The 24,151-nt window shown below is 39.4% G+C and overlaps 1 protein-coding gene across 2 annotated transcripts in view; it reads left to right on the forward strand.

Moving 5' to 3' along the window:
* Positions 1-24,151, forward strand: part of LTBP1 (latent transforming growth factor beta binding protein 1) — a 262,417-nt gene that overhangs the window by 205,132 nt on the left and 33,134 nt on the right. For both annotated transcript variants that reach the window (XM_070734142.1, XM_070734143.1), the window contains 6 exons: positions 2,597-2,719; positions 6,991-7,119; positions 9,892-10,014; positions 12,898-13,023; positions 14,543-14,668; positions 19,795-19,938. In XM_070734142.1, the coding sequence (XP_070590243.1) occupies positions 2,597-2,719; positions 6,991-7,119; positions 9,892-10,014; positions 12,898-13,023; positions 14,543-14,668; positions 19,795-19,938 (771 nt within the window). The remainder of the gene's footprint in view (positions 1-2,596; positions 2,720-6,990; positions 7,120-9,891; positions 10,015-12,897; positions 13,024-14,542; positions 14,669-19,794; positions 19,939-24,151) is intronic.

Consider the following 24,151-nt stretch of genomic DNA (forward strand, 5'->3'; position numbering starts at 1 on the left):
GAACCATTTCCAGATGGCCAAAGCACCTACTGAACACTTTCCTCAGAAGTTCTGCATTGCTGCATCTTCTTGAAGGCTCAGGATTGCCCTATCAAGGCCCTTCATATGCTATCAGATCATAGAGTACATTTCGAGCAGAATTACCTCTCAGGCAAAGTTAACCACTGGTTGAAGGAGAAAATGGAGAGAAACATAAAGTATCAGAATAAAATAGAGCTGGAAAGGACCTTCAAGGTCCTCTAGTCCAACCCCCTGCTCAAGCAGGAGCCCCTATACCAGTGATGGCGAACCTATGGCACAGGTGCCACAGGTGGCACGCGGGGCCTTATCTGCTGGCATGCGAGCCGTTGCTCCAGCTCAGCTCAGCTCCAACATGCATCTGTGTGCTGACCATCTGGTTTTTGGCTCTCACAGAGGCTCTGGGAGGGCGTTCTTGGCTTCCAGAGAGCCTCCAGAGGGATGGGGGAGGTAGTTTTTACCCTCCAGGAAAGCCTTTGGAGCCTGGGGAGGGCAAAACACGAGCCTACTTGGCCTGCCAGAAGTTGGGAAACAGGCCGTTTTTGGCCTCCAGATGGCCTCCAGAGAGCAGGGGAAGCTGTTTTCGTCCTTCCCAGGTATTGAGTTATGGGTGTGGACACTTGCACATGCGCGATAGCGTGCACACACAATCTTTTGGCACCTGAAGGAAAAAAGTTTCGCCATCACTGCCCTATACCATTTCAGACATGTGACTGTCCGGTCTCTTAAAAACCTTCCGTGATGAAGCACTCACAATTTCTGAAGGAAAGCTGTTCCACTGATTAATTGTCCTCACTGTTGGGAAGTTTCTCCTTAATTCCAGGTTGCTTCTCTCCTTGATTAGTTTTCATCCATTGTTTCTTGTCCTGCCCTCTAGTGCTTTGGAAAATAAGTTGATCCCTCCTCTTTGTGGTATCCTCTCAAATATTGGAACACTACTACCATGCCCCTTCCTAGACCTTATTTTCTTTAGACTACTAGCCAAATCCAAATCTTCCAACCTTTATTCATGCTAGATGAAATGCACCTCCAAATAATTTGCACCAATTGAGTTTGCATTCATTTTTTAGTACTTGTACTTCATTTTTTAAATGTAGAAGATATATATTTTAAAGACAACTCTTCTAGTACACAGCTTTATAGTTTACAGACTTGCTTCTCTAAAAGAACCAGATATTGTAATTCATTTTTCCAGTATAAATTAATTTCTCCTCAATTATTACTTAGGATTAAGAATAGAAGATATTTTTTTTAATTCTTAATTTGAATATGAATTCATCCAATTTCATATTTTTAAATAATAACAAACCTGGTTTGAATTTCTCAGTATAATCTAAAATGTTAGTTTCTCCAAATTTTATGATCCACTTTGCCAGCTTAAAAAAACAGTTATGGAAACAATCCAGTATATGTATATAAAAATAATGTATTCAATTGTATTATATTAGAGGAAAATGCAAAAATATATGTACACTAAGGAAATTGGCAAACACAGATGCATCTGCTTGGACAAATATATATATCATATTACATATGTACAGTGTTCCCTCGATTTTTGCGGGGGATGCCTTCTGAGACCGCCCGCAAAAGTCGAATTTCCGCGAAGTAGAGATGCGGAAGTAAATACACTATTTTTGGCTATGAACAGTGTCACAAGCCTTCCCTCAACACTTTAAACCCCTAAATTACAATTTCCCATTCCCTTAGCAACCATTTAGATTATTACTCACCATGTTTATTTATTAAAGTTTATTTTTTTAAAAAAATTATTAAAGGCGGACAAAAGTTTGGTGATGACATATGACGTCAACAGGCAGGAAAAACCGTGGTGTAGGGGAAAATAACCGCAAAGTATTTTTAATTAATATTTTTGAAAAACCGTGGTATAGGCTTTTCGCGAAGTTCGAACCCGCGAAAATCAAGGGAACACTGTATATTAGATTCTGAGGAGGGAACACAGATAATTGGAGAATTAGAAAGATGGAAGAAATTAGAAAGCTATAAGAAGAGACTAAGGGAACTGCAACCATGAGAAGAGATATTTAAGGAAGCATATAGCATTCTTCTAAAGAATATGAAAAAATGACACAGAAGTTCAAGACCTCTTCTCTATTATCCCTAGATTCAAGACTTTAAATAACAGATTTAACTTAATTGGAAGGCAAATTCCAAATGAGTATTAAGAAAACAAAAAAAATTGAGAATAAAACTAATTACCAGTGACATGATACATCCCCTTTCCCTAAATATACTGAAGCAGAACTGGATAACCATCTGTCAAAAATACTCTAGTTTGGACATGCCAGGAGTTGAACCTGATAACACAAATGTTTTCTAATTCTTTGATTCTCTGTGATTTCTTTAAAAAGAATGAATAAAGGCAGGTGTCAGATAAATGGGAATAAATAGATTCATTCATCACTACTGGGGAAGCCAAAAGATGTGGAGGATAAAAGGAAATTTGACTATAGGTTGCTTTGAAAGAAGTCAATGACAATTTATGGACAGATTCTATGAAAAATGTTTTCATCGTGCTAAGCTTCATGCAATGTTTAAAATATATCTTATCTATTCACAGATGTAAATGAATGTCAGTATAGCAGTCTTTGCACAAATGGCCAATGTGAAAACCTTGAGGGATCTTTCAGGTGTCTTTGTAGCCAAGGTTATCAACTTTCCCCAGCAGGAGATCAGTGTGAAGGTAAAATACTTGACTAATACTTATGATTTATTCAATGGCAAGAAAACTATTTATTAAGGATGGTCATCCTTGTTTCTAGTGGCAAGCTCTATCTAAAGAAAATGAACTACTTCAGAAAACAGCCACTTTTGCCTGGGAGGAGTCGACTCTTAGCAGGCAGCCACAATTTATTGAATAGGATAGGCACAAACTATTAGGAAATTCTAAGATATTCAGACTTTAAGCCACACCGAGCTCTGTAGGTAGCGGCCAGTTCCTTGAACTGTGAGGAGATATAACACGGCAGTCCCATGTTCTGCACTAACTAAAGTTTCTGGGTAATTTTCAAAGGCAATCTCATGTAGAGCAAATTACAATCATCTAGAAATGACGAAGTATGAGCATCATCATTGCTTCTTGTTCCAAATAAGGCTCTATTTGTGCAAAAGCCCTCATGGCTACAGTTTCCCCTGTTCTTTCTAGGGAATTGCAACCCCATCAGGAGTCAAAATTGCCATTGTCGGAGAGTCAGCTCCTCACTCAGCAGCCACTCCATCTTGTTTAAGTGGAGTTCAGATTTGGGTAGCCTCCAAACGCTACATCATGACTTCTACTGTCTGAAGTCCAGGATGGAGATGTGTAACTGAGTACTATCTGCTTATTGTTTGTACCTCACTCCAAGAAGGGCAGTAGAGAAGAAGCTGGTAACTACAGGCCAGTTAGCTTGACATCAGTTATAGTTAAAATGATGGAGACTCTACTCAAAAAGAGGATAAATCAGCACCTAAAAAACAATAACTTATTGGACCCAAATCAGCATGGCTTTACTGAAGGCAAATCATGTCAGACTAATCTCATTGATTTCTTTGACTATGTCACAAAGGTGTTGGATCAAGGTGGTGCCATGAATATTGCCTACCTGGACTTCAGCAAAGCCTTTGATATGGTTCCACATAAAGAGCTGATAGATAAATTAGTGAAGATTGGACTTAATCCCTGGATAGTTCAGTGGATTTCAAGCTGGCTGAAGTGTAGACATCAGAGAGTTATTGTTAATGGCGAGTATTCTGAGCAGAGACAGGTTACAAGCGGTGTGCCACAAGGGTCTGTTCTGGGTCCTATTCTTTTTAATATGTTTGTGAGTGACATAGGGGAAGGTTTGGTAGGGAAGGTTTGCCTATTTGCCGATGACTCCAAAGTGTGCAATAGGGTTGATATTCCTGGAGGGATCTGTAATATGGTAAATGATTTAGCTTTACTAGATAAATGGTCAAAGCAATGGAAATTGCAGTTTAATGTTTCCAAATGTAAAATAATGCACTTGGGGAAAAGGAATCCTCAATCTGAGTATTGCATTGGCAGTTCTGTGTTAGCAAAAACTTCAGAAGAGAAGGATTTAGGGGCAGTGATTTCTGACAGTCTCAAAATGAGTGAGCAGTGTGGTCAGGCAGTAGGAAAAGCAAGTAGGATGCTTGGCTGCATAGCTAGAGGTATAACAAGCAGGAAGAGGGAGATTGTGATCCCCTTATATAGAGCGCTGGTGAGACCACATTTGGAGTACTGTGTTCAGTTGTGGAGACCTCACCTACAAAAATATATTGACAAAATTGAACGGGTCCAAAGACAGGCTACAAGAATGGTGGAAGGTCTTAAGTATCAGGAAAGACTTAATGAACTCAATCTGTATTTATTTATTTATTTGTTTGTTTGTTTGTTTGTTTATTTATTTATTATTTAGATTTGTATAGTCTGGAGGACAGAAGGAAAAGGGGGGACATGATCGAAACATTTAAATATGTTAAAGGGTTAAATAATGTTCAGGAGGGAAGTGTTTTTAATAGAAAAGTGAACACAAGAACAAGGGGACACAATCTGAAGTTAGTTGGGGGGGAAATCAAAAGCAACGTGAGAAAATATTATTTCACTGAAAGAGTAGTAGATCCTTGGAATAAACTTCCAGCAGACGTGGTTGGTAAATCCACAGTAACTGAATTTAAACATGCCTGGGATAAACATATATCCATTGTAAGATAAAATACAGGAAATAGTATAAGGGCAGACTAGATGGACCATGAGGTCTTTTTCTGCCGTCAGTCTTCTATGTTTCTATGTTTCTAAGCCTAATTCTTTGGTAATTTCATGTAAATTTTAGGCACAATAGAGTAAAGAATTAAATTCTAAAACTTTCCATAACAAAGAGCCCATGATTTTTCCATCCCACAACTGCTATAGGTACCTGTCTGCTTAGGTTGGGGTGGAACTACTGGTATCACATTGTGTCTTTAGTTCTCGTGCCTTTAGTAATCCAGAAGGATACTGTAATTTACAGTACTGAAATCTGATGAATTATCTAGTTAGGCAAAACCTGTCTTACTCTCTGCATCCAAGTCCTATCCAAGGTCATTGTTGAGAGCAGCCAATTCAATGTCTGCCCAGGTTCAAACCTGAATTGCCATGAGTCTAGGTCAGAGGTAGGCAAAGTTGGTTCTTCTATGACTTGTGGACTTTACCTCCCAGAATTCCTGAGCCAATCATGCTAGCTCAGGAATTCTGGGAGCTGGAGAAGAGCCAACTTTGCCTACCCCTGGTCTAGGAAATCCATATCCTCCTAGGTCTTCTGAAACTGCAGTCCCACTACCTTTCCCAGAAAGTTATGGTCTAATTTGCAATTCCTCTCTTGCTGTTTTTTTTTAGTGGAAAAGCTAAGATTGGAAAGGGCCTCATCCATTTGAAATTCACGGGTTTTAAAAATCCCAGATAACACTATGGAGTGGTGTATTTTATACCAAATATAAGATACTTTGCTTACCTCCGTAGATTCTACCCCTTTATGTTTCAACTGAGTGAGTGTGAGCCATTTTGTTTGTGGAATGAATTCGCAACTAGTTGCTCTGCTTGGTGTGTTAGCAGCACCATCCTGTAGCCACGTATGTTTTTCTGATTTTCATGTGGCTTTTAAATGACTATTCCTGCTGAAATCCAGCTGTTGGCATAGCTGACCGTCCTTAAAGTATGAGAAAGGAAAAAGTTATTTGTAAGCTCATGAGTGAGCAACAGCTGAATACGATTGGAGTCAATTTCAATCAAAATCCTAGTAATGTTGTATATCCGGATCCATTTATCCAATTTCTCCTGTTTTCAACCTGCTAATATTATGTTTTATTATTTATTTATAATTTGGATTTCTAGGCCGCCCTGCTCTGTAGACTCAGGGCGGTTTACAAAACAAGAATAAATACAGTAATACCTCGTCTTATGAACTTAATTGGTTCCGGGACGAGGTTCGTAAGGTGAAAAGTTCGTAAGATGAAACCATGTTTCCCATAGGAATCAATGGAAAAGCCAATAATGCGTGCAAGCCCATTAGGAGAATCCAAAATATTAAGGCTTAAATAAAAAAGCGGCGGCCAGACAAAACTGAGGCAAACACCTTTCTTCTCCCTTGAGCTCCATGAGCCTTTCCCTCCCGTTTTTGCCCACCTCACTCTCCTCATCTCCTCCATACCTTTCTCCTCCCTTGAGCTCCATGAGTCTTTTCTTCCTGTTTTTGTCCACCTCACTCTCCTCATCTCCCCCACACCTTTCTCCTCCCTTGAGCTCCATGAGCCTTTTCTTCCCGTTTTTGTCCCCCCTACTCTGCCCAGTTTTTGCGATCCTGGGATTCCCCTCCTGGGATTTCCCTACAGCATTGCAAAAATGCAGAAATCAGGAGGTGGGGTTTCCCATGGAGGGGAGCCTCAGGGGATCCCAGGATCGCAAAAACCTGCGCGTTGCTTGCAACGAAAGTCCAGTGGCAGGGAATCTCAGTGGCGGCTTGGCAGGTTCGTAAGGTGAAAAAAGTTCATAAGAAGAGGCAAAAAAATTCCGAACCCTGGGTTTGTATCTCGAAAAGTTTGTATGATGAGGGGTTCGTATCATGAGATACCACTGTAAAAAAAGAAGCATGTAAGAAACCCAAACATTAAAAATCATCTAAATCTAATCTAAAAACTCCAATTATTAAAAAAACTTCATTCCATCACAATCATACATTAGGCTGGAACAGGATGTCAATGCTCAATGGACCCAAACCTGCTGGCAGAGGTGAGTTTTTAAAACCTGGGTGATTAATACAGGAAAGGCAACTTAGTCAAACAGCCATATTAAAACTGCTAATAAACGTAATGTGTTTCATTCAATTCATAATACTCTCTGCAAATATAATTATATGGACATATTATAAAACTGTTAAATAGTTAGATGTAGGGGGCAGAGTTTAAATAACTACCTAAATGTTTATTGATTCTTTGCAGATGTAGATGAATGTCAGCAACAGCAGCAGCAGCTCTGCACAAATGGGCAATGCAGAAATGTAGCTGGATCTTACAGGTGTATTTGTGAGCAAGGCTATCAGTTGTCAGCTGCAAGAGACTATTGCGAAGGTATATCGTAACTTTCCTTTCCACCGTGTTTTCATGAACAATTCAGCCAAATGCTATTTTGTGAATTACAGTTTTTACAATATGTGTGGTGTGTGTGTGATAACACATGAAATAATGTCATTCAGTATGAAACATTTTTCCTAACAATATTATTACTTAGAATCATAGGCTTATGATCATGGAGAGAGGGAGCAGGCAGGGGTGGGTTCTACTTACATAGCCCACCAGTTTGTGTTGTGACAGAATTGCAAATTTTGCACGCAGAGAAGCCTTTGCATATGCACAGAAGGGTTTGGGGTTTTTTGCAATTTGCAGCAATCGGAAAACCAATTCGGGATCATGGACCGCCGGTTATCACTACCGGTTCTGCAAGCAGCGCCAAATTTCCCTTAATGGTTCTAAAGAACCAGTCCAAATCAGTAGCAACCCATTTCTGGAGAGGGGCATTTTTGTAGACCACATAGTCCAAGCTCTTGATGTGGGCAGATAGCTTCCTGCAACCTAATTAATAACTTTCTTTTTAAAACTTAATTTCCATGGGGGAAATTATTTTGGAACATTACAGCACTAGAGATGGTAGCAGATTCATTTTCATGGGCATATTTCATCGGCATTGGACTCTAGTTGATGCCTCCACCCACATTTTTATCATATTTTGTTGGTCTTGAATTGATTAAAGTACCAAATGTTATAACTTAGTAACCAAAACAAATATTCTTAGAAAATTGTGCCTGGTTTAAATGTAGCATTGTTATCCAGTGATCAAGTGCTGAAAAAAAAATACATAAATTCTTTTGCGAGTCATGAAAACTGAATTCTTGTATGACTTAGATTTATATAAGAGGAGAAATGGTTATAGCATTTAGCAGCTGTGTGGAACATAGACATTCAAAAGTTTTCTTTTCTGTGGAAATACAATTATGGGAATGCTTCCCTTGTTGACATTCCATCTGTCATGTTACATATGGCCTCTGTTTAATTTTTTTCTGCGGGTAAGTGATTTTATATAGATAGATAGATTTGTCCAGAATAAAAAGAGACTTGAATTTGTTTGAGTCTTTCCCCCTATTATATTCTTATTTAAACTTGGTTGCCTACCAACTATGATTTCCAAACAATCTGAATCAAATACTTTGGTGGGGAAAGCTATATGTATGTCATAGTTTTTTAAAATTTTGCTGACATTCTTATAGCCATGTTCATATTATTGTAACCCTTAACAAATGAAATACTATTTGCCTTCTTTTCATTTCTAACTATAACACAAATTAAGTAAAACAACTGTAGGATTACATAGGATCACCATAATTATAACATATTTAGTGTCTGGATTTATGAGCATAAACTTTGTTTACATGTGTTAAATACGTTCCTTCATAATTGTTTCATCCAAAATTATAAATGGTCTCTGGGGAAAGCATGTATTTTCTCTCCAATAACTTTATATTTTATAAATAAAAATAGCACCCTCATACCGTACTTCAGCTTCATTATCAAGTAATATGATGAGCCATACATAAAATTATTATTATATTTTTCCATAACCTCTATAAAAATTGCCCAGTCTCCAACCGTCCCTTTATGGGGAAGGTTGTTGAGAAGGTGGTGGAACTCCAGCTCCAGTGGTCCTTGGAAGAAGCCGATTATCTAGGCCCTCAACAGTCAGGGTTCAGGCCCGGCTACAGCACGGAAACTGCTTTGGTCGCGCTGATCTCTGGCTGGCCCGGGACAGGGGATTTTCCTCTGCCTGGTGCTTCTTGACCTCTCAGCGGCTTTCGATACCATCGACCATGGTATCCTTCTGCGCCGGTTCTCCTCCTACCTCTCCGGTCGGTCGCAGTCGGTGTTAGTGGGGGGTCAGAAGTCGACCTCGAGGTCTCTCCCTTGTGGGGTGCCTCAGGGGTCGGTCCTCTCCCCCCTGCTATTTAATATCTACATGAAACCACTGGGCGAGATCATCCAAGGGCATGGGGTGAGGTATCATCAGTACGCTGATGATACCCAGTTGTACATCTCCACCCCATGTCCAGTCAGTGAAGCAGTGGAAGTGTGCCGATGCCTGGAGGCTGTTAGGGTCTGGATGGGTGTCAACAGGCTCAAACTCAACCCCAACAAGACGGAGTGGCTGTGGGTTTTTCCTCCCAAGGATAATTCCATCTGTCCGTCCATCACCCTGGAGGGGGGGAAATATTGACGCCCTCGGAGAGGGTCCGCAACTTGGGCATCCTCCTCGACCCACAGCTGACATTAGAACACCATCTTTCGGCTGTGGCGAGGGGGGCGTTTGCCCAGGTTCGCCTGGTGCACCAGTTGTGGCCCTATTTGGAAACCATAAACAGTTGCAATTCTATATATAATTATCTAATTCAAATATATCTGTGTATGGATATAAAATACACACATACCACTATCCTGCTTTATTTAACTTACTGTGTTTTGTATAAATGATTTCTATGTTTGCCGTCATGTATCCATACAAAGTCTATTTCTATCGACTATTTTCTATTTATATCCTAATAGTCTCCATGTGTATTCCAGTGTTTCCAAATTGAAAAATTATTAGCACCAATTGTTGGATTCCAGTACTTGAAATTTAGTACATTTTAGCTTCATTTGAAGGATAGGTTAATATTTTGTTGGCTTTAAGGTAACCCAAAAATTACTTTTTACATGATTCACTCAAGCGTTCTCGTATGTCTTATTTTTCTATAGAGAGATGTTGCTAAATAAGTATCTTGTAAAACTATCTGTCTGAAATTGGATTTGTTTCAGATATGAATGAATGCCAAGAAGACAAGAACGTTTGTCGTGGGGGTACTTGCATTAATACCAAAGGCTCTTTTGAGTGTACATGTCCAGAAGGTTTCCAGTTAATGCCTTCTAGAGGTTGTCAAGGTATAGTATCACTAAAGGATTTCTACTTTAAAAAAACAGCAACCTGAGAAACGTAATTTTGTATGGTTGAAATTATTTTATGATCATTTGTTTAAAGAGTGAAAGATATGACTGTGCCTATCATTTGTCAAGCACTACCCTTATGTACTTTTTCGGGAGGCAACTGGACTTCCTTGTTTTTTCTTTTGAAGACGTTTCACTTCTCATCCAGGAAGCTTCTTCAGTTCTGACAGGAAGTTGGATATCATGGGGGACATCCATGACTAGGATGACTGAGAATCTCTACAGATTTTCACTACCCTGATATTCACAACTGTTTTAAAAGAATTATCTCATAAGTACAAATATTGCCACATTTTAAATGTCTCATTTTTTAATCGTTGTATACAATTATAAAATTTAATACATTCCTTTCACTTGCATCATTTGCTACATAATAGAAGTTGATTGAGGCTTTCTAGGAAACAATGGACTGGAAAAAATGGCTCTGCAAATGAGTGTGATTCCAATGAGTGCATTCATCTTAGTATTCAACAATTTTTTATTTTATTTATTTTATTCATTTGTCCAATACATAAATACATAGGAAGAAAAATAGACATGTAGTAATATAAATAAGGGTAAAAGTGAACTTATAGGAGAGGATATATGAAAGGAAGAAAATATATATATGAAAAGCGAGAGAAATTGCACAGTATTTGGGCAATAATATTTGATGTGAAGTGTTGGTTATGACCTATAAAGCCCTTCATGGCATCGGACCAGAATATCTCCGAGACCGCCTTCTGCTGCACGAATCCCAGCAACCAGTTAGGTTCCACAGAGTCTGCCTTCTCCGGGTCCCGTCAACTAAACAATGTCGGTTGGCGGGCCCCAGGGGAAGAGCCTTCTCTGTGGTGGCCCCGACTCTCTGGAACCAGCTCCCCTCAGAGATTAGAACTGCCCCTACCCTCCTTGCCTTTCGTAAACTCCTCAAAACCCACCTTTGTCGTCAGGCATGGGTGAATTGAGATATCTCCCCCGGGACTATATAATTTATGTATGGTATGTTTGTAGGTATGTCTGCTTTAAAATGGGGTTTCTTAACTACTTTAAATTTTAAATTGTAAATTACTAGATTTGTTATGAATTGTTTTATTATGTTGTGAGCCGCCCCGAGTCTATGGAAAGGGGCGGCATATAAATGAATGAATGAATGAATGAATGTGGAGGAAGGAAAACTTGAATTGTCTGCTTCTGCATGTTTTAGAGTAGTTACCTTGAAAAGGAGACATACGGTGTAGAAACTGCCAAACTATGCTTGATCTTAATCAAAAGGCTGAGAAACAGTTAAAATGGTCCAAAGTGGTAAAAGTTAAATTTCCTGGGACAGGAAATTTAACAGATTCTGTTAAATTTCCTGTCCCACTTATAGGAACATGTGTAACATTTACCAACATACTCTGGAGTAGGCAAGTTCTTGAGAATAGTGTGCATAATTGCAATATTGAAAACATGTAGATGCATTTACAAAGCAGTGACCTTTTGCGAATTTTTTGTAAACCAAATTTGGTACGATCATTACCACTTTTCCTCCAGTTCCTGAGAAAGATCTCTCCTATCTTTTTCTCTTTATATTTTTTAATAAGAAATCAAGTAAGTTTCAAAGTACTGAGCTGTAAGTCTATGGAGATTCTCAGTCATCTAGGCATTGTAGCTAGAGGAGTTGTTTTTTTCCAAAACGCAACTGGGCTTGTTTGTTTTTCCTTGCAGATGTTTGATTCCAATCAAAGAAGCTTTCAAGTAATCCTGTAGACTCAGGCATGTGCCTGTTTTAGATTGGGATTTGAAATTGAAATGTTAGATGATTGATCAGGGAAAGATAATGGATAGGGATATCTGCAGCCTTTTTGTATTCAGACAATCTATTTAGTTCAGTACCAGCATATGCGTCTCAGAAACAGATTAAACATTAGTTCAGTAAGTTAACGGGGAGGAAATAAAATCCCATCTTACTCTTTAGGCCAGTTAGTTAGTAGGACACAATTATCAAATATAGAATTTTTATTAACTGTTAACAAAGATTTTCTGTGAGTTTTCTGTATCTCAGTGTTTCAGAAATAGTGATACTATATTAAATACAGTAATACCTCATCTTACAAACGCCTTGTCATACAAACTTTTCGAGATACAAATCCAGGGTTTAAGATTTTTTTGCCTCTTCTTACAAACTATTTTCACCTTACAAACCCACTGGGGTGCCCTGCCTTTGGACTTCTGTTGCCAGCGAAGCATCCGTTTTTGCACTGCTGGGATTCCCCTGAGGCTCCCCTCCATGGGAAACCCCCACCTCCGGACTTCTGTGTTTTTGTGATGCTGCAGGGGAATCCCAGCAGGAGAATCCCAGCACCACAAAAACGGGCGTTTCGCTGGCAACGGAAGTCTGGGGGTGGGGTTTCCCAGCGAGGGGAGCCTCAGTGAAATCGCAGCATCGCAAAAACACAGAGGTCCAGAGGTGGGGTTTCGAGGACTTCGGTGTTTTTGCGATGCTGCGATTTCACTGATGCTCCCTTCGCTGGGAAACCCCACCTCCAAACTTCCATTGCCAGCGAAGTGTGAGGTGGGGTTTCCCACGGAGGGGAGCCTCGGGAATCCCAGCAGCGCAAAAATGGGCGCTTCGGCTGGCAAAAGGGGTGAATTTTGGGCTTGCACACATTAATCACTTTTCCATTGATTCCTATGGGAAACATTGTTTCATCTTACAAACTTTTCACCTTAAGAACCTCATCCTGGAACCAATTAAGTTTGTAAGACAAGGTATCACTGTATTGCTGATCATTTTAGAAGTACCAGGGTTCATACTAATACAAATTTCTTTGATCTCTGTTTTTGCGTTCCCTCCAGATATCAATGAATGTGCAGAATCCAACCTCTGTTCATCCCATGGAAAATGTTTAAACACTGAGGGTTCATTCCGCTGCATTTGTGAACAGGGTTTTATGGTTTCTAGAGATGGCCGAACATGTGAAGGTAAAATGGGTTTGACGGAGCTTTGGTATTATATCCAATCATGAGTTTTCATTCTTTCTCTACAAAGACCCTCATAGAATCCTATGATATACAAAGATAATGGAAGGAAATATTTCACTGTCCCGCGTAGGATAATGATTTAGATAAGTTAATAATAGCTGAATGAAATTCTTTTGAGTTTTCTCAGAAGAGGTAAGGATTAAATTTAGCAAGGTGTAAACTAGCAGTTCCCAGGCTAGAGAGAACCATTTCATCAACCATTTCATCAACTTGTATAAGCTGCCTAAGGGCACCAAATGAACTAGCAAATGATCCATCACACAGAAATATGGACCTAGATGATGTCTTTGATTTCTTTACACTCAAGAATCAAATATAGCCAAATTGTGTATAAGAGTAAGCTACGATTTTTAGGTAAGAGACATGAGTGTCAGCGGCTATGTTTTACTAGGTGAGAAAGAAGAAAAGAATGAGGTTGCTCTCTCTTCCTTTTAAGCCAGGTTAATACCAACTTCTTTCTGACAATATTAAAGGGTCAGCACAAATCCAGAAACCTACAGGAAAATATGTGGTTCATATTTGACCATAGAAAGATAGCATTGCAACAGTTTTATTCCTAACAATTGTTTATTTGTTTGTTTAATTTGACTTCTATGCCACCCAATCCTGAAGGACTCAAGGCGGTTTACAACACTACAAAATAATCACATAAAATAACAAATAACAATAAGAAGTCAAGAAAAAAATATAATTCCAAAATCCTAATTAAAACTCATAACAGAGGAACTCACCAACACGTGTACATACCATTCACGCAGAGTCATATTCATACAGGTGGTGAAGTTGATGTTACTTTAGGGCCCCCAAGCCTACCGGCACAGCCAGGTCTTCATGGCCTTACAAAAAGTCAGCAGGGTGGGAGCAGTGCAGACATCGGGTAGGAGTTGATTCCAAAGAGCCGGGGCGGCAACAGAGAAGGCCCTACCCCTGAGGTCCCGCCAGTCTACATTGCCTGGCTGACAGGACCTGGAGGAGGCCAACTCTATGTGCTCTAATTGGTCTCTGGGAGGTATGTGGCAGGAGACGGTCCCATAAATAATCTGGCCTTAAACAGATATTTATTTCTAAATGTCTTTTTTCTGTAACATTTGGCTCGATATTGTGTTCACTAATATAAATGGATATAATGTTAAGAAAGTCATTGTAGTATGATAGTTAAGGTGACAACATAGATTAGGAATATTCACTTTCAACTTCTGTCAAACATGAAAATTGGGCTGACTTTGAGCCATTCATTTATTGATTCATTCTTTCATTCATTTAATCATTCAGTTTTTGCAGCCACCAATCTCACATATGTCTCTGGGTAGCTTACAAAATTAAACCCCAAACAACGTCAATATCATTCTCTTTCAGTCCAATTCAAATTTACAGAGCTATTATTAGGAGGAGCTACCTTGCTCTTAGAATAAAGGCAGAAGTAATATTAATAATAACAACTATAATTTTCTATTTTCAGATATTGATGAATGTGCAAACAGTACTATATGCGGTGAACATGGTTTCTGTGAAAATTCCCCTGGTTCCTATCGCTGTCTTTGTTATCAGGGATATCAATATCTACAGGAGGGACAGGGCTGTGTGGGTAAGTTGTTATATTTTAATAATTTTCCTTGACAAAGCAATTTACATGGAAAATGTAAATTTCTTGTTATTTTTGTTATGTACAGAAATAAAGAAATAAATTTATGAATGAATGAATGACAGCACTTAATGGTTGGGTAGGACAAGTTTTTGAATGACTGGATCCTGAAGACTATGACACTGAATCAAGGAACTGGAAAAAAAGCAACAAGGTCTACTGGGAAAAATAAGGGTAGACTGGGGAGCTGGTGACTGGAAAGCTGTTAACATTGGATTTGCTTAAACTGGGCTCTGGTTCAAATTGGGATGCCAGTGAGTAGGCCTATATTGTATGGAGACATCAGAATAACATGGAAAATCAAGAATAGGATTGTTTTGGATTAGGATCACAACATGACAATGAAATAAGAAGTCCCTGAAGATTGGTGGCACAACCACTTTCCCTTCATGTTGAAGTTGAAAACAGATGAAAATTCTCTAAAATGGAAAACTTCCAAGTTAAAAAAACCCTCCTCCTCTTAATTTATATGTGTGACACTAGTCCCGCCATCCTTACATCCTGCTGAAAATATCAAGTTTAAGTTTAAGTTTAATCAGATTTGTATGCCGCCCCTCTCCGCAAACTCGGGGCGGCTCACAGCAATAGCAATACAATGTAAGACAAATCCAATATTTAAATTAATTTTAAAAACACCACAAATTAAAACCAATCATACACACTAGCGTACCATGCATACATTTTATAAGCCTAGGGGGAGTTTCACCTTTGATGCATCCCTGCTCCAAGTTACCCTTCTGTTTTTGTCCTACCTTTCCTCCATCTTCCTACCCTTCTTCCAGTACAAAGAAATCTTGAGAGTTAGGAGGAGGCACCAAGAAACAAATCTATCAAGACCAAAAACCCAAGGATAAAGCAAACTAAAGTGTTTCCCCAGCCTCTGTTTATTTATGGGTTTAGAATGAATTAGATAAGAAGGAAAATGAATTAAAATCCTACCCACAACAAATGCATTTTTTCCTCCAAAAACATTCTGTATACTGGAAATAGTTGAAGGACAAAGCTTGAAGACCCTCCTCCTTTGCTTTTCCTGTAGAGCTTTTAAAGCCCCTGACTATTCCCTTTTCTAATATGGGGAAAGGAATGAGTCTCATAGAAACATAGAAACATAGAAGACTGACGGCAGAAAAAGACCCCATGGTCCATCTAGTCTGCCCTTTTACTATTTCCTGTATTTTATCTTACAATGGATATATGTTTATCCCAGGCATGTTTAAATTCGGTTACTGTGGATTTACCAACCACGTCTGCTGGAAGTTTGTTCCAAGGATCTACTACTCTTTCAGTAAAATAATACTTTCTCATGTTGCCTTTGATCTTTCCCCCAACTAACTTCAGATTGTGTCCCCTTGTTCTTGTGTTCACTTTCCTGTTAAAAACACTTCCCTCCTGAACCCTATTTAACCCTTTAACATATTTAAATGTTTCGATCATGTCCCCCCTTTTCCTTCTGTCTTCCAGACTATACAGATTGAGTTCATTAAGTCTTTCCTGATACGTTTTATACTTCAGACCTTCCACCATTCTTGTAGCCCGTCTTTGGACCCGTTCAATTTTGTCAATATCTTTTTGTAGGTGAGGTCTCCAGAACTGAACACAGTACTCCAAATGTGGTCTCACCAGCGCTCTATATAAGGGGATCACAATCTCCCTCTTCCTGCTTGTTATACCTCTAGCTATGCAGCCAAGCATCCTACTTGCCTTTCCTACTGCCCGACCACACTGCTCACCCATTTTGAGACTGTCAGAAATCACTACCCCTAAATCCTTCTCTTCTGAAGTTTTTGCTAACACAGAACTGCCAATGCAATACTCAGATTTAGGATTCCTTTTCCCCAAGTGCATTATTTTACATTTGGAAACATTAAACTGCAGTTTCCATTGCTTTGACCATTTATCTAGTAACGCTAAATCATTTACCATATTACAGACCCCTCCAGGAATATCAACCCTATTGCACACTTTAGAGTCATCGGCAAATAGGCAAACCTTCCCTACCAAACCTTCCCCTATGTCACTCACAAACATATTAAAAAGAATAGGACCCAGAACAGACCCTTGTGGCACACCGCTTGTAACCTGTCTCTGCTCAGAATACTCGCCATTAACAATAACTCTCTGATGTCTATGCTTCAGCCAGCTTGAAATCCACTGAACTATCCAGGGATTAAGTCCAATCTTCACTAATTTATCTATCAGCTCTTTATGTGGAACCGTATCAAAGGCTTTGCTGAAGTCCAGATAGGCAATATCCACGGCACCACCTTGATCCAACACCTTTGTGACATAGTCAAAGAACTCAATGAGATTAGTCTGACACGATTTGCCTTCAGTAAAGCCATGCTGATTTGGGTCCAATAAGTTATTATTTTTTAGATGCTGATTTATCCTCTTTTTGAGTAGAGTCTCCATCATTTTAACTACAACTGATGTCAAGCTAACTGGCCTGTAGTTTCCAGCTTCTTCTCTACTGCCCTTCTTGTGGATAGGCACAACACTGGCCATTCTCCAATCTCCCTGGCCAAAACTAAATAAATGAATCATTTAGCAAATAAACAACATTCCCTTCTCAGCAAGGTTATGGGCAGCTTTCATTATCTTTGATAAAAGTGCCTTCAGCTATTTTAATTTATCTGCTGCAGCCCTGCCAGATAAGAGACTGAAGGCCCAGAGACCCATGTGATAAAAGAGCAAAACAAGGCTCTTTGGAAAATAGTTGAAGCATTGAACAATTTCAGTTGCAAATTCTGCATTCACCAAAGTAGTTTATCTGGGCAGACTGAAAGTATCTCTGAACAAGAGAGTTTTTCCAAAAGGAAATGGTAAATGATAATTTTAAGAAGAGTTTGTGCCCTGCTTCTTCTTCATTAATCTAAGTTCGGTGCCATGATGGCTGAGATTCAGATTTACATAGAGGTCTAACATGCAGGGGAAACCCATATAGAGTCTCTTTAGAAAGTCATGCTTCCTCATCCAGGTTCAGCAGAATGGGAGAAAAAAAACACCACCAAGATGCCATAGAACAGTGGTTCTCAACCTGGGGGTTGGGACTCTTTGCGGGGTCAAATGACCATTTCACAGGGGTCGCCTAAGACCATGGGAAAAGACAAATTTCCCATGGTGTTAGGAACTAAAGCTTCTATTCTGGCGCCTTGGAACATATTTTTACAATCTGGCCAATCAGGCATTTATAGTGTGGGTGTCCCTCTGACCTTCCTGCCAATCAGCTTAAAGCTCTATTGGGAGAATTGGCACTAGACTTATGGTTGGGGGTCACCCCAACATGAGGAACTGTTTTAAGGGGTTGTGGCATTAAAAAGGCTGAGAACCACTGCCATAGAATCTCAGATCATTGCTAGATATCTCATGAGCTATGACTAGACCTGAACTGGCCCTGAACCTGAATTTCAATTTCAGGTTCCTGAAATTCCTCAAAATTGTTAGACAATATACATTTTCTTTTATGTAACCATTTTTGTGTGTGTGTGATTGGGAGATATTGGTCCTTTCAAATCTTCTTAGAGTTATAAGGGCAGGGCTCAAAAGAAAAATAACAATTCCTCACTATGGATTCCTGTTCTCTTAATCAATTGAGGGTATTTCAACTTGCCTCATATTGCAGAAGTAGAACTTTATATGGAATTCTGTCTGCCCTGGGCATATGTGGACGTACTTTGGTGATATCTTGAGGTCCCCCCCCCAAGTTTCTTATTTCCTTTTATGCCCTTGATATGTGTTACTGTTTACTGATATCTGGAACTTATTACAATTTTAATAGTTTTCTAGGTTTTTATTTTAAGGGTCAGTTTTATTTTTTCTTTTCCTTGGTGTGATGGACAAGGATTACAAATTTGCTCCAGAAAGAGATTATATTTTGACTCTGCAGCATGAAATGCCTTCCATTTAACCCAGAGAATTTGTCTGTGTGTGTGTGTATATATATCTAACATATATCTATCTATATGTATACAGTGATCCCCCGGTTATTGCGTCCCCGACCATTGCGAACAGGGTAATTTGCGATTTTTGAACCCGGAAGTCAGAACACCATCTGCGCATGCGTGCCCTTTTTTTCTATGGGCACGCATGCGTAGATGGCGCCGGGCAGATCAGCTGCTGGGCGGCTTCCCTAGGTCTTCCCCCTCTTGGCCGGCATCAGCGAGGAGTTTCCCCACCACCGCCCACGCAAACTCCTTGCTGCTGCCGCTTCGCTCGGGCCGCTTCCCAGCTGAGTACTCAGCTGGGAAGCGGCCCGAGCGAACGGCTTGTCCGCAGCCTGCCTGCCCGCGCGCCCGCGGCTCGCGCACCCTTCTCCCGCCCACGCCGTTCGCTCGGGCCGCTTCCCAGCTGAGTACTCAAGCCAAGCGCAGAAGTTCGCCTTTGGCGCTTGGCTTGAGGGCTCAGTTGGGAAGGCGCGCGGGTGTTTTAAAACGTCCCCGCCGACATGGGGGGCTCGCTAGCACACCCCCAAACCCGGGTTGGGGGTTGGGGGGGTGCTAGCGAGCCCCCCATGTCGGCAGCGACGTTTTAAAACACCCGCGCCACCCCCAATCTTCGGCTCCTCGCTAGCGCTGCGGAAGTAAAAACACCATCTGCACATGCGCAGATGGTGTTTTTACTTCCGCAGCGCTACTTCGCGAAAACCCGCTCGTTGCGGGGGGTCCTGGAACGGAACCCTCACAACGAGCGGGGGATCACTGTATATCTAACATATTTTTGCTGATAATGAAAAGGAAGGGAGGCTAATATAGATCTATTTCAAGCTATTTTGCTAACCATACCCTTACCAGGATTTAGTTAAGTTGCATTCCTGAATTCCAGTTGTGGGAATGTTAACGACAGTTTGTAATAAATCATTATATGAGTTACGTTCGAGAAAAATTACGTTAACTATATAATAAATACCACTACTTTAAAAAAAATCAGTTTCCCAGCTGATAACACTGATAAACAGAGAAATAATGACACTTTTCTTAGGTGGGTGATGATGATGGTGACAATCATGTTAAATTTAATAGAGCAAGGCAAAATGAACAATGCTTGGATTAATGTTGCACTTTATTTTTCAGATGTGAATGAATGTGAAATGCTGAGTGGGGTATGTGGGGAGGCTCTCTGTGAAAATGTGGAAGGCTCCTTCCTATGTCTGTGTTCCAATGAAAACCAGGAATACGATCCAATGAGTGGACTATGTCAGTTCCGCTCCTCAACAGGTAATCTCCAATGACTTTGAATGTATCTGTTGATTAAACTGTAGACATCTTATTCTGACATTCTGATTGTTGTTCCCTTTAATACCCATACAATCTGTTCTACATCACTGTCTTAGGAAATAAGGAAATCGTATGTCTAGTGCCTTTTGTTTACATGGTTAGTGAACATTCAAAGTGACAGTAAAGTTATTTTAAATCTAAGTCATGTATAAAATAAAGATTTATTTTTTCTATACCATTATTATAGGATAGAATTAAATACTTGTATTTTTGGAATATAAAAATAGATATCTAGAGTAAAAGAATATTGGAAATTGAAAAGGCTGTTTAATTCTAATGTCAAATTTCTTCAGCACGGCACAAAATTCAAGGCAAGAACAAAAGAGCAAAAGTTACAGCTGGACGGAGAGAAAGTTATTTGTTTAAACTTGATTGCCAGATCCAAACATTTATTACATTAATATCCATGCCCTTCAAAAATATTTTAATTTTTGTGTCTGCTAAGTATATTCCTTTTTGTTGCTCTGAAAGCCAATCATTTGCCATTGTGGTTTATTTTTGTGAACATTCATTGCCTTCTTATTTTACCAAAGTATTTGCTTAGAACTACACTTCATGCCTCCTTCCCAAGAAAGTCAGATTTATTCTGGATACCGTAAAAATGTTTCTTCTAACAAAGCCTACAATAACCATCTCTGTAAAATAGATTACATTGGTACATCTTTCAAATGTCCTGAGATTTGCAGCATGAAGTAAATCATTATATCCATGGAGATGCTAATAATATTAAAGAAGATTAATAATTTATTTATTTATTTATTAATCAGATTTGTATGCCGCCCCTCTCCGCAGACTCGGGGCGGCTCACAGCAATCGCCATACAATGTAAACAAATCCAATATTTAAATTAATTTTAAAACACCACAAGTTAAAACCAATCATACACACTAGCATACCATGCATAAATTTTATAAGCCTAGGGGGAAGGAACATGTCAATTCCCCCATGCCTGACGACAGAGGTGGGTTTTAAGGAGCTTACGAAAGGCTAGGAGGGTGGGGGCAACTCTGATATCTGGGGGGAGTTGATTCCAAAGGGTCGGGGCCGCCACAGAGAAGGCTCTTCCCCTGGGTCCCGCCAAACGACATTGTTTAGTTGACGGGACCCGGAGAAGGCCAACTCTGTGGGACCTAACTGGTCGCTGGGATTCGTGCGGCAGAAGGCGGTCCCGGAGATATTCTGGTCCGGTGCCATGAAGGGCTTTATAGGTCATAACCAACACTTTGAATTGTGACCAGAAACTGATCGGCAACCAATGCAGACTGCGGAGTGCTGGTGTGACATGGGCATATTTAGGAAAGCCCTAATAAATATGTAAAACTGGTTTATTCTGAATCCATTTCTGTTGTTTCCCTAAAGATTTTTTGTCTCATTCAATTTCCAAACTTTCACATTGCCTGTCTAACTTTTAGTTAGATAGTGTGTAAATAACTATTTTAAAAAATCAGGACACTAAGAAATTGAGAATTAAAAAGAATGGAAAAAAATCACTATGAGTTTCACATTCTGTTGCAGCAAAAATAATAAAATTGAGAATGTGTTAATTTGTATTCTGCATAACACCCAGCTTCTTTAATTTCTTCCATTGGATAATATTTTGGTGTAGCTGTTATTTTTTTTAATCTTCTTGATATTCATTATGTATGCCCGTGCAGGTGATCATTTTGTGTGGTTGAGATAGATTTCACCTGCAAAAGTCATGTCATTCCTCTTCCTTCTCATCCTCTTCTTTGCTTCTCCTGCTCTTTTGAGTGGCTTTTTGTTCAGTGGCTTTTTGTTCAGCTTTGGGAATGACATACATATCCTTCTCTCACCAAATTAGTCCCTCTACATATGTGTGATATGTAACTTCTTAATTTGGTTCTTCTTAGACAGTGGATAATGCCCCAAAGCCACATATTTTATGAAATTCAGACATTTTTGAAAACTATACAAGCCCAATGAAAAGAGAGAGACCTCAGGCTGGACTAGTTTGTCTGCAGCACATTTATTGATCTTGCAAAATATAAACACAAGTTGAGAATGCAAGTGTGCTGAATTTTTAAAACTTCATGTTGCTTTATTGATTTGTTTTTTATAATAGAAACATACATTTTTCTAAAGGCAGAAAGTACATACGTTTTTAATTAGTGGTACAACTTACACACAAGAAAGAATAATGTTTCTTCTACACTCCCTATATTTCCACATAATCTTCATCCCGTTCTATGGCCTTCCTCCAGCGAGACACAAGGGCGTTTATGCCCTGTTGATATCACTCCTTGTTCTGGTCATGAAGCTATTTCTGTACTGTGCAATTCACCTCTTCATCATCCTCAAAATGTCTTCCACAAATGGCATCCTTTAATGGCCCAAACAAGTGGAACAAACGTTTGTGAATGTTCCCAACAATTTCTTTCTCCACAGTGAGACATTCACTGCGATGACATGCTGCTTGTAAGGTACATCACTTACAAATGCCATTTTGAAACACTGCTGCAGCTACACTATCTGTCTGAAGAAACTCAAAATTTACACGCGCACTCCTGACAATTCAAATAATGTATATCTAAAGTTTCACATTTGTACCATTACTATAGACTGAGAAAAAAAAATGTGGTGCATTACTTTCTGGACGACCCACCACCCTTACCAAATCATGTCCCAACTATTCCAAGACAAAAAAAACAAATCTATCATGCAACTCTTGATTTGTGTCAGCCTAAATCACCCAAGTCAGGTTAATGGTTGCCACAAACTCCCTAATTGTCCCCATTCTGCATCACCCTGGGAACAAATGAAAGTTCCCCCAGAACAATCAGCCTTTGGGACTCAACTACTAACCCAATAACAGCACCTAGCCACTCAGGCAAGGATATTGATATACAGTGTTCCCTCGATTTCCGCAAGTTCGAACTTCGCAAAAAGTCTATACCACGGTTTTTCAAAAATATTAATTAAAAAATACTTCGTGGGTTTTTTCCCTATACCATGGTTTTTCCCACCCGATGACGTCATATGTCATCGCCAAACTTTCGTCTGCCTTTAATAAATATTTTTTTAATAAACTTTCATAAATAAACACGGTGAGTAATAATCTGAATGGTTGCTAAGGGAATGGAAAATTGCAATTTAGGGGTTTAAAGTGCTAAGGGAAGGCTTATGGTACTGTTCATAGCCAAAAATAATGTATTTATTTCCGCATCTCTACTTCGCGGAAATTCGACTTTCACGGAATGCATCCCCCACGAAAAGCGAGGGAACACTGTACAATAGGCTACAGCATCAACAAACACAGCTCTCCCTAGAGATTCACATCTGGTTATCTGCAGATCAAAAACTTTACTAAACAATCTTCCTATAGCAACTAATTCTCATCTAGACTAACAGGACTGTGGGGAAAGTGTCAGTTGGTAGGGCAAGCCCAATAATTATGGATCTGTCCCCATCCTGTTCTGTCTGAATTTAAGAATAATCTCTTGCCTTGGTTCAGCAGCTTTAATGTGCTATTAAATTTGATTCTCTGTCAACTGGGTTGACGTAAGCACATTGGCATGAAGCTGAAATTAAGTTTTACAAGCTCATGTTCAGGGATATTTATGAAATTGATGTTCAGATCTTGGGGGAGTTACTGGAGCCAAACAGAAGCTGTATGAGAGCACATTGAAGGCGCAGGATGCTCACAGCTGCTGCTGGCTCAGACTCTGTATCAGAATAGGAGAAACCTAAGAACTAGCTTTCTGGTCTGGGAACCTAGTACTGTTCTTTTCTAGGTTTCTGCTGTTACACTGAGCAACTTTTTTATTATTATTATTATTATTATATTTTTTATTAATTTTTCCAATATATACATCTTGATACTTTCAGATGGGTTAACTTCTATATATTTACATTCACAATAAATATTATGTATTTATACATTTGTACACATATTTCTTTATAATGTTCCATCTCTTATTATTGATTTGCATTTCTTTTTTGTGTCCAATTGTACCACTTTGTCCAGGTAGAATAGTAATCTGAGTCCTTTTGATCATTCAATTCCATAGTTAATCTGTCCATTTCTGCACAGTCGTATATTTTTTAAATTATCTCATTGTCGCTAGGTATCTGTGGGTCTTTCCATTTTTTTGCATAAGCAATTCTTGCAGCCGTTACAATGTGCAATATTAAA

The sequence above is a fragment of the Erythrolamprus reginae genome, chromosome 1, assembly GCF_031021105.1.
Source record: "Erythrolamprus reginae isolate rEryReg1 chromosome 1, rEryReg1.hap1, whole genome shotgun sequence".
Taxonomy (NCBI): domain Eukaryota; kingdom Metazoa; phylum Chordata; class Lepidosauria; order Squamata; family Dipsadidae; genus Erythrolamprus; species Erythrolamprus reginae.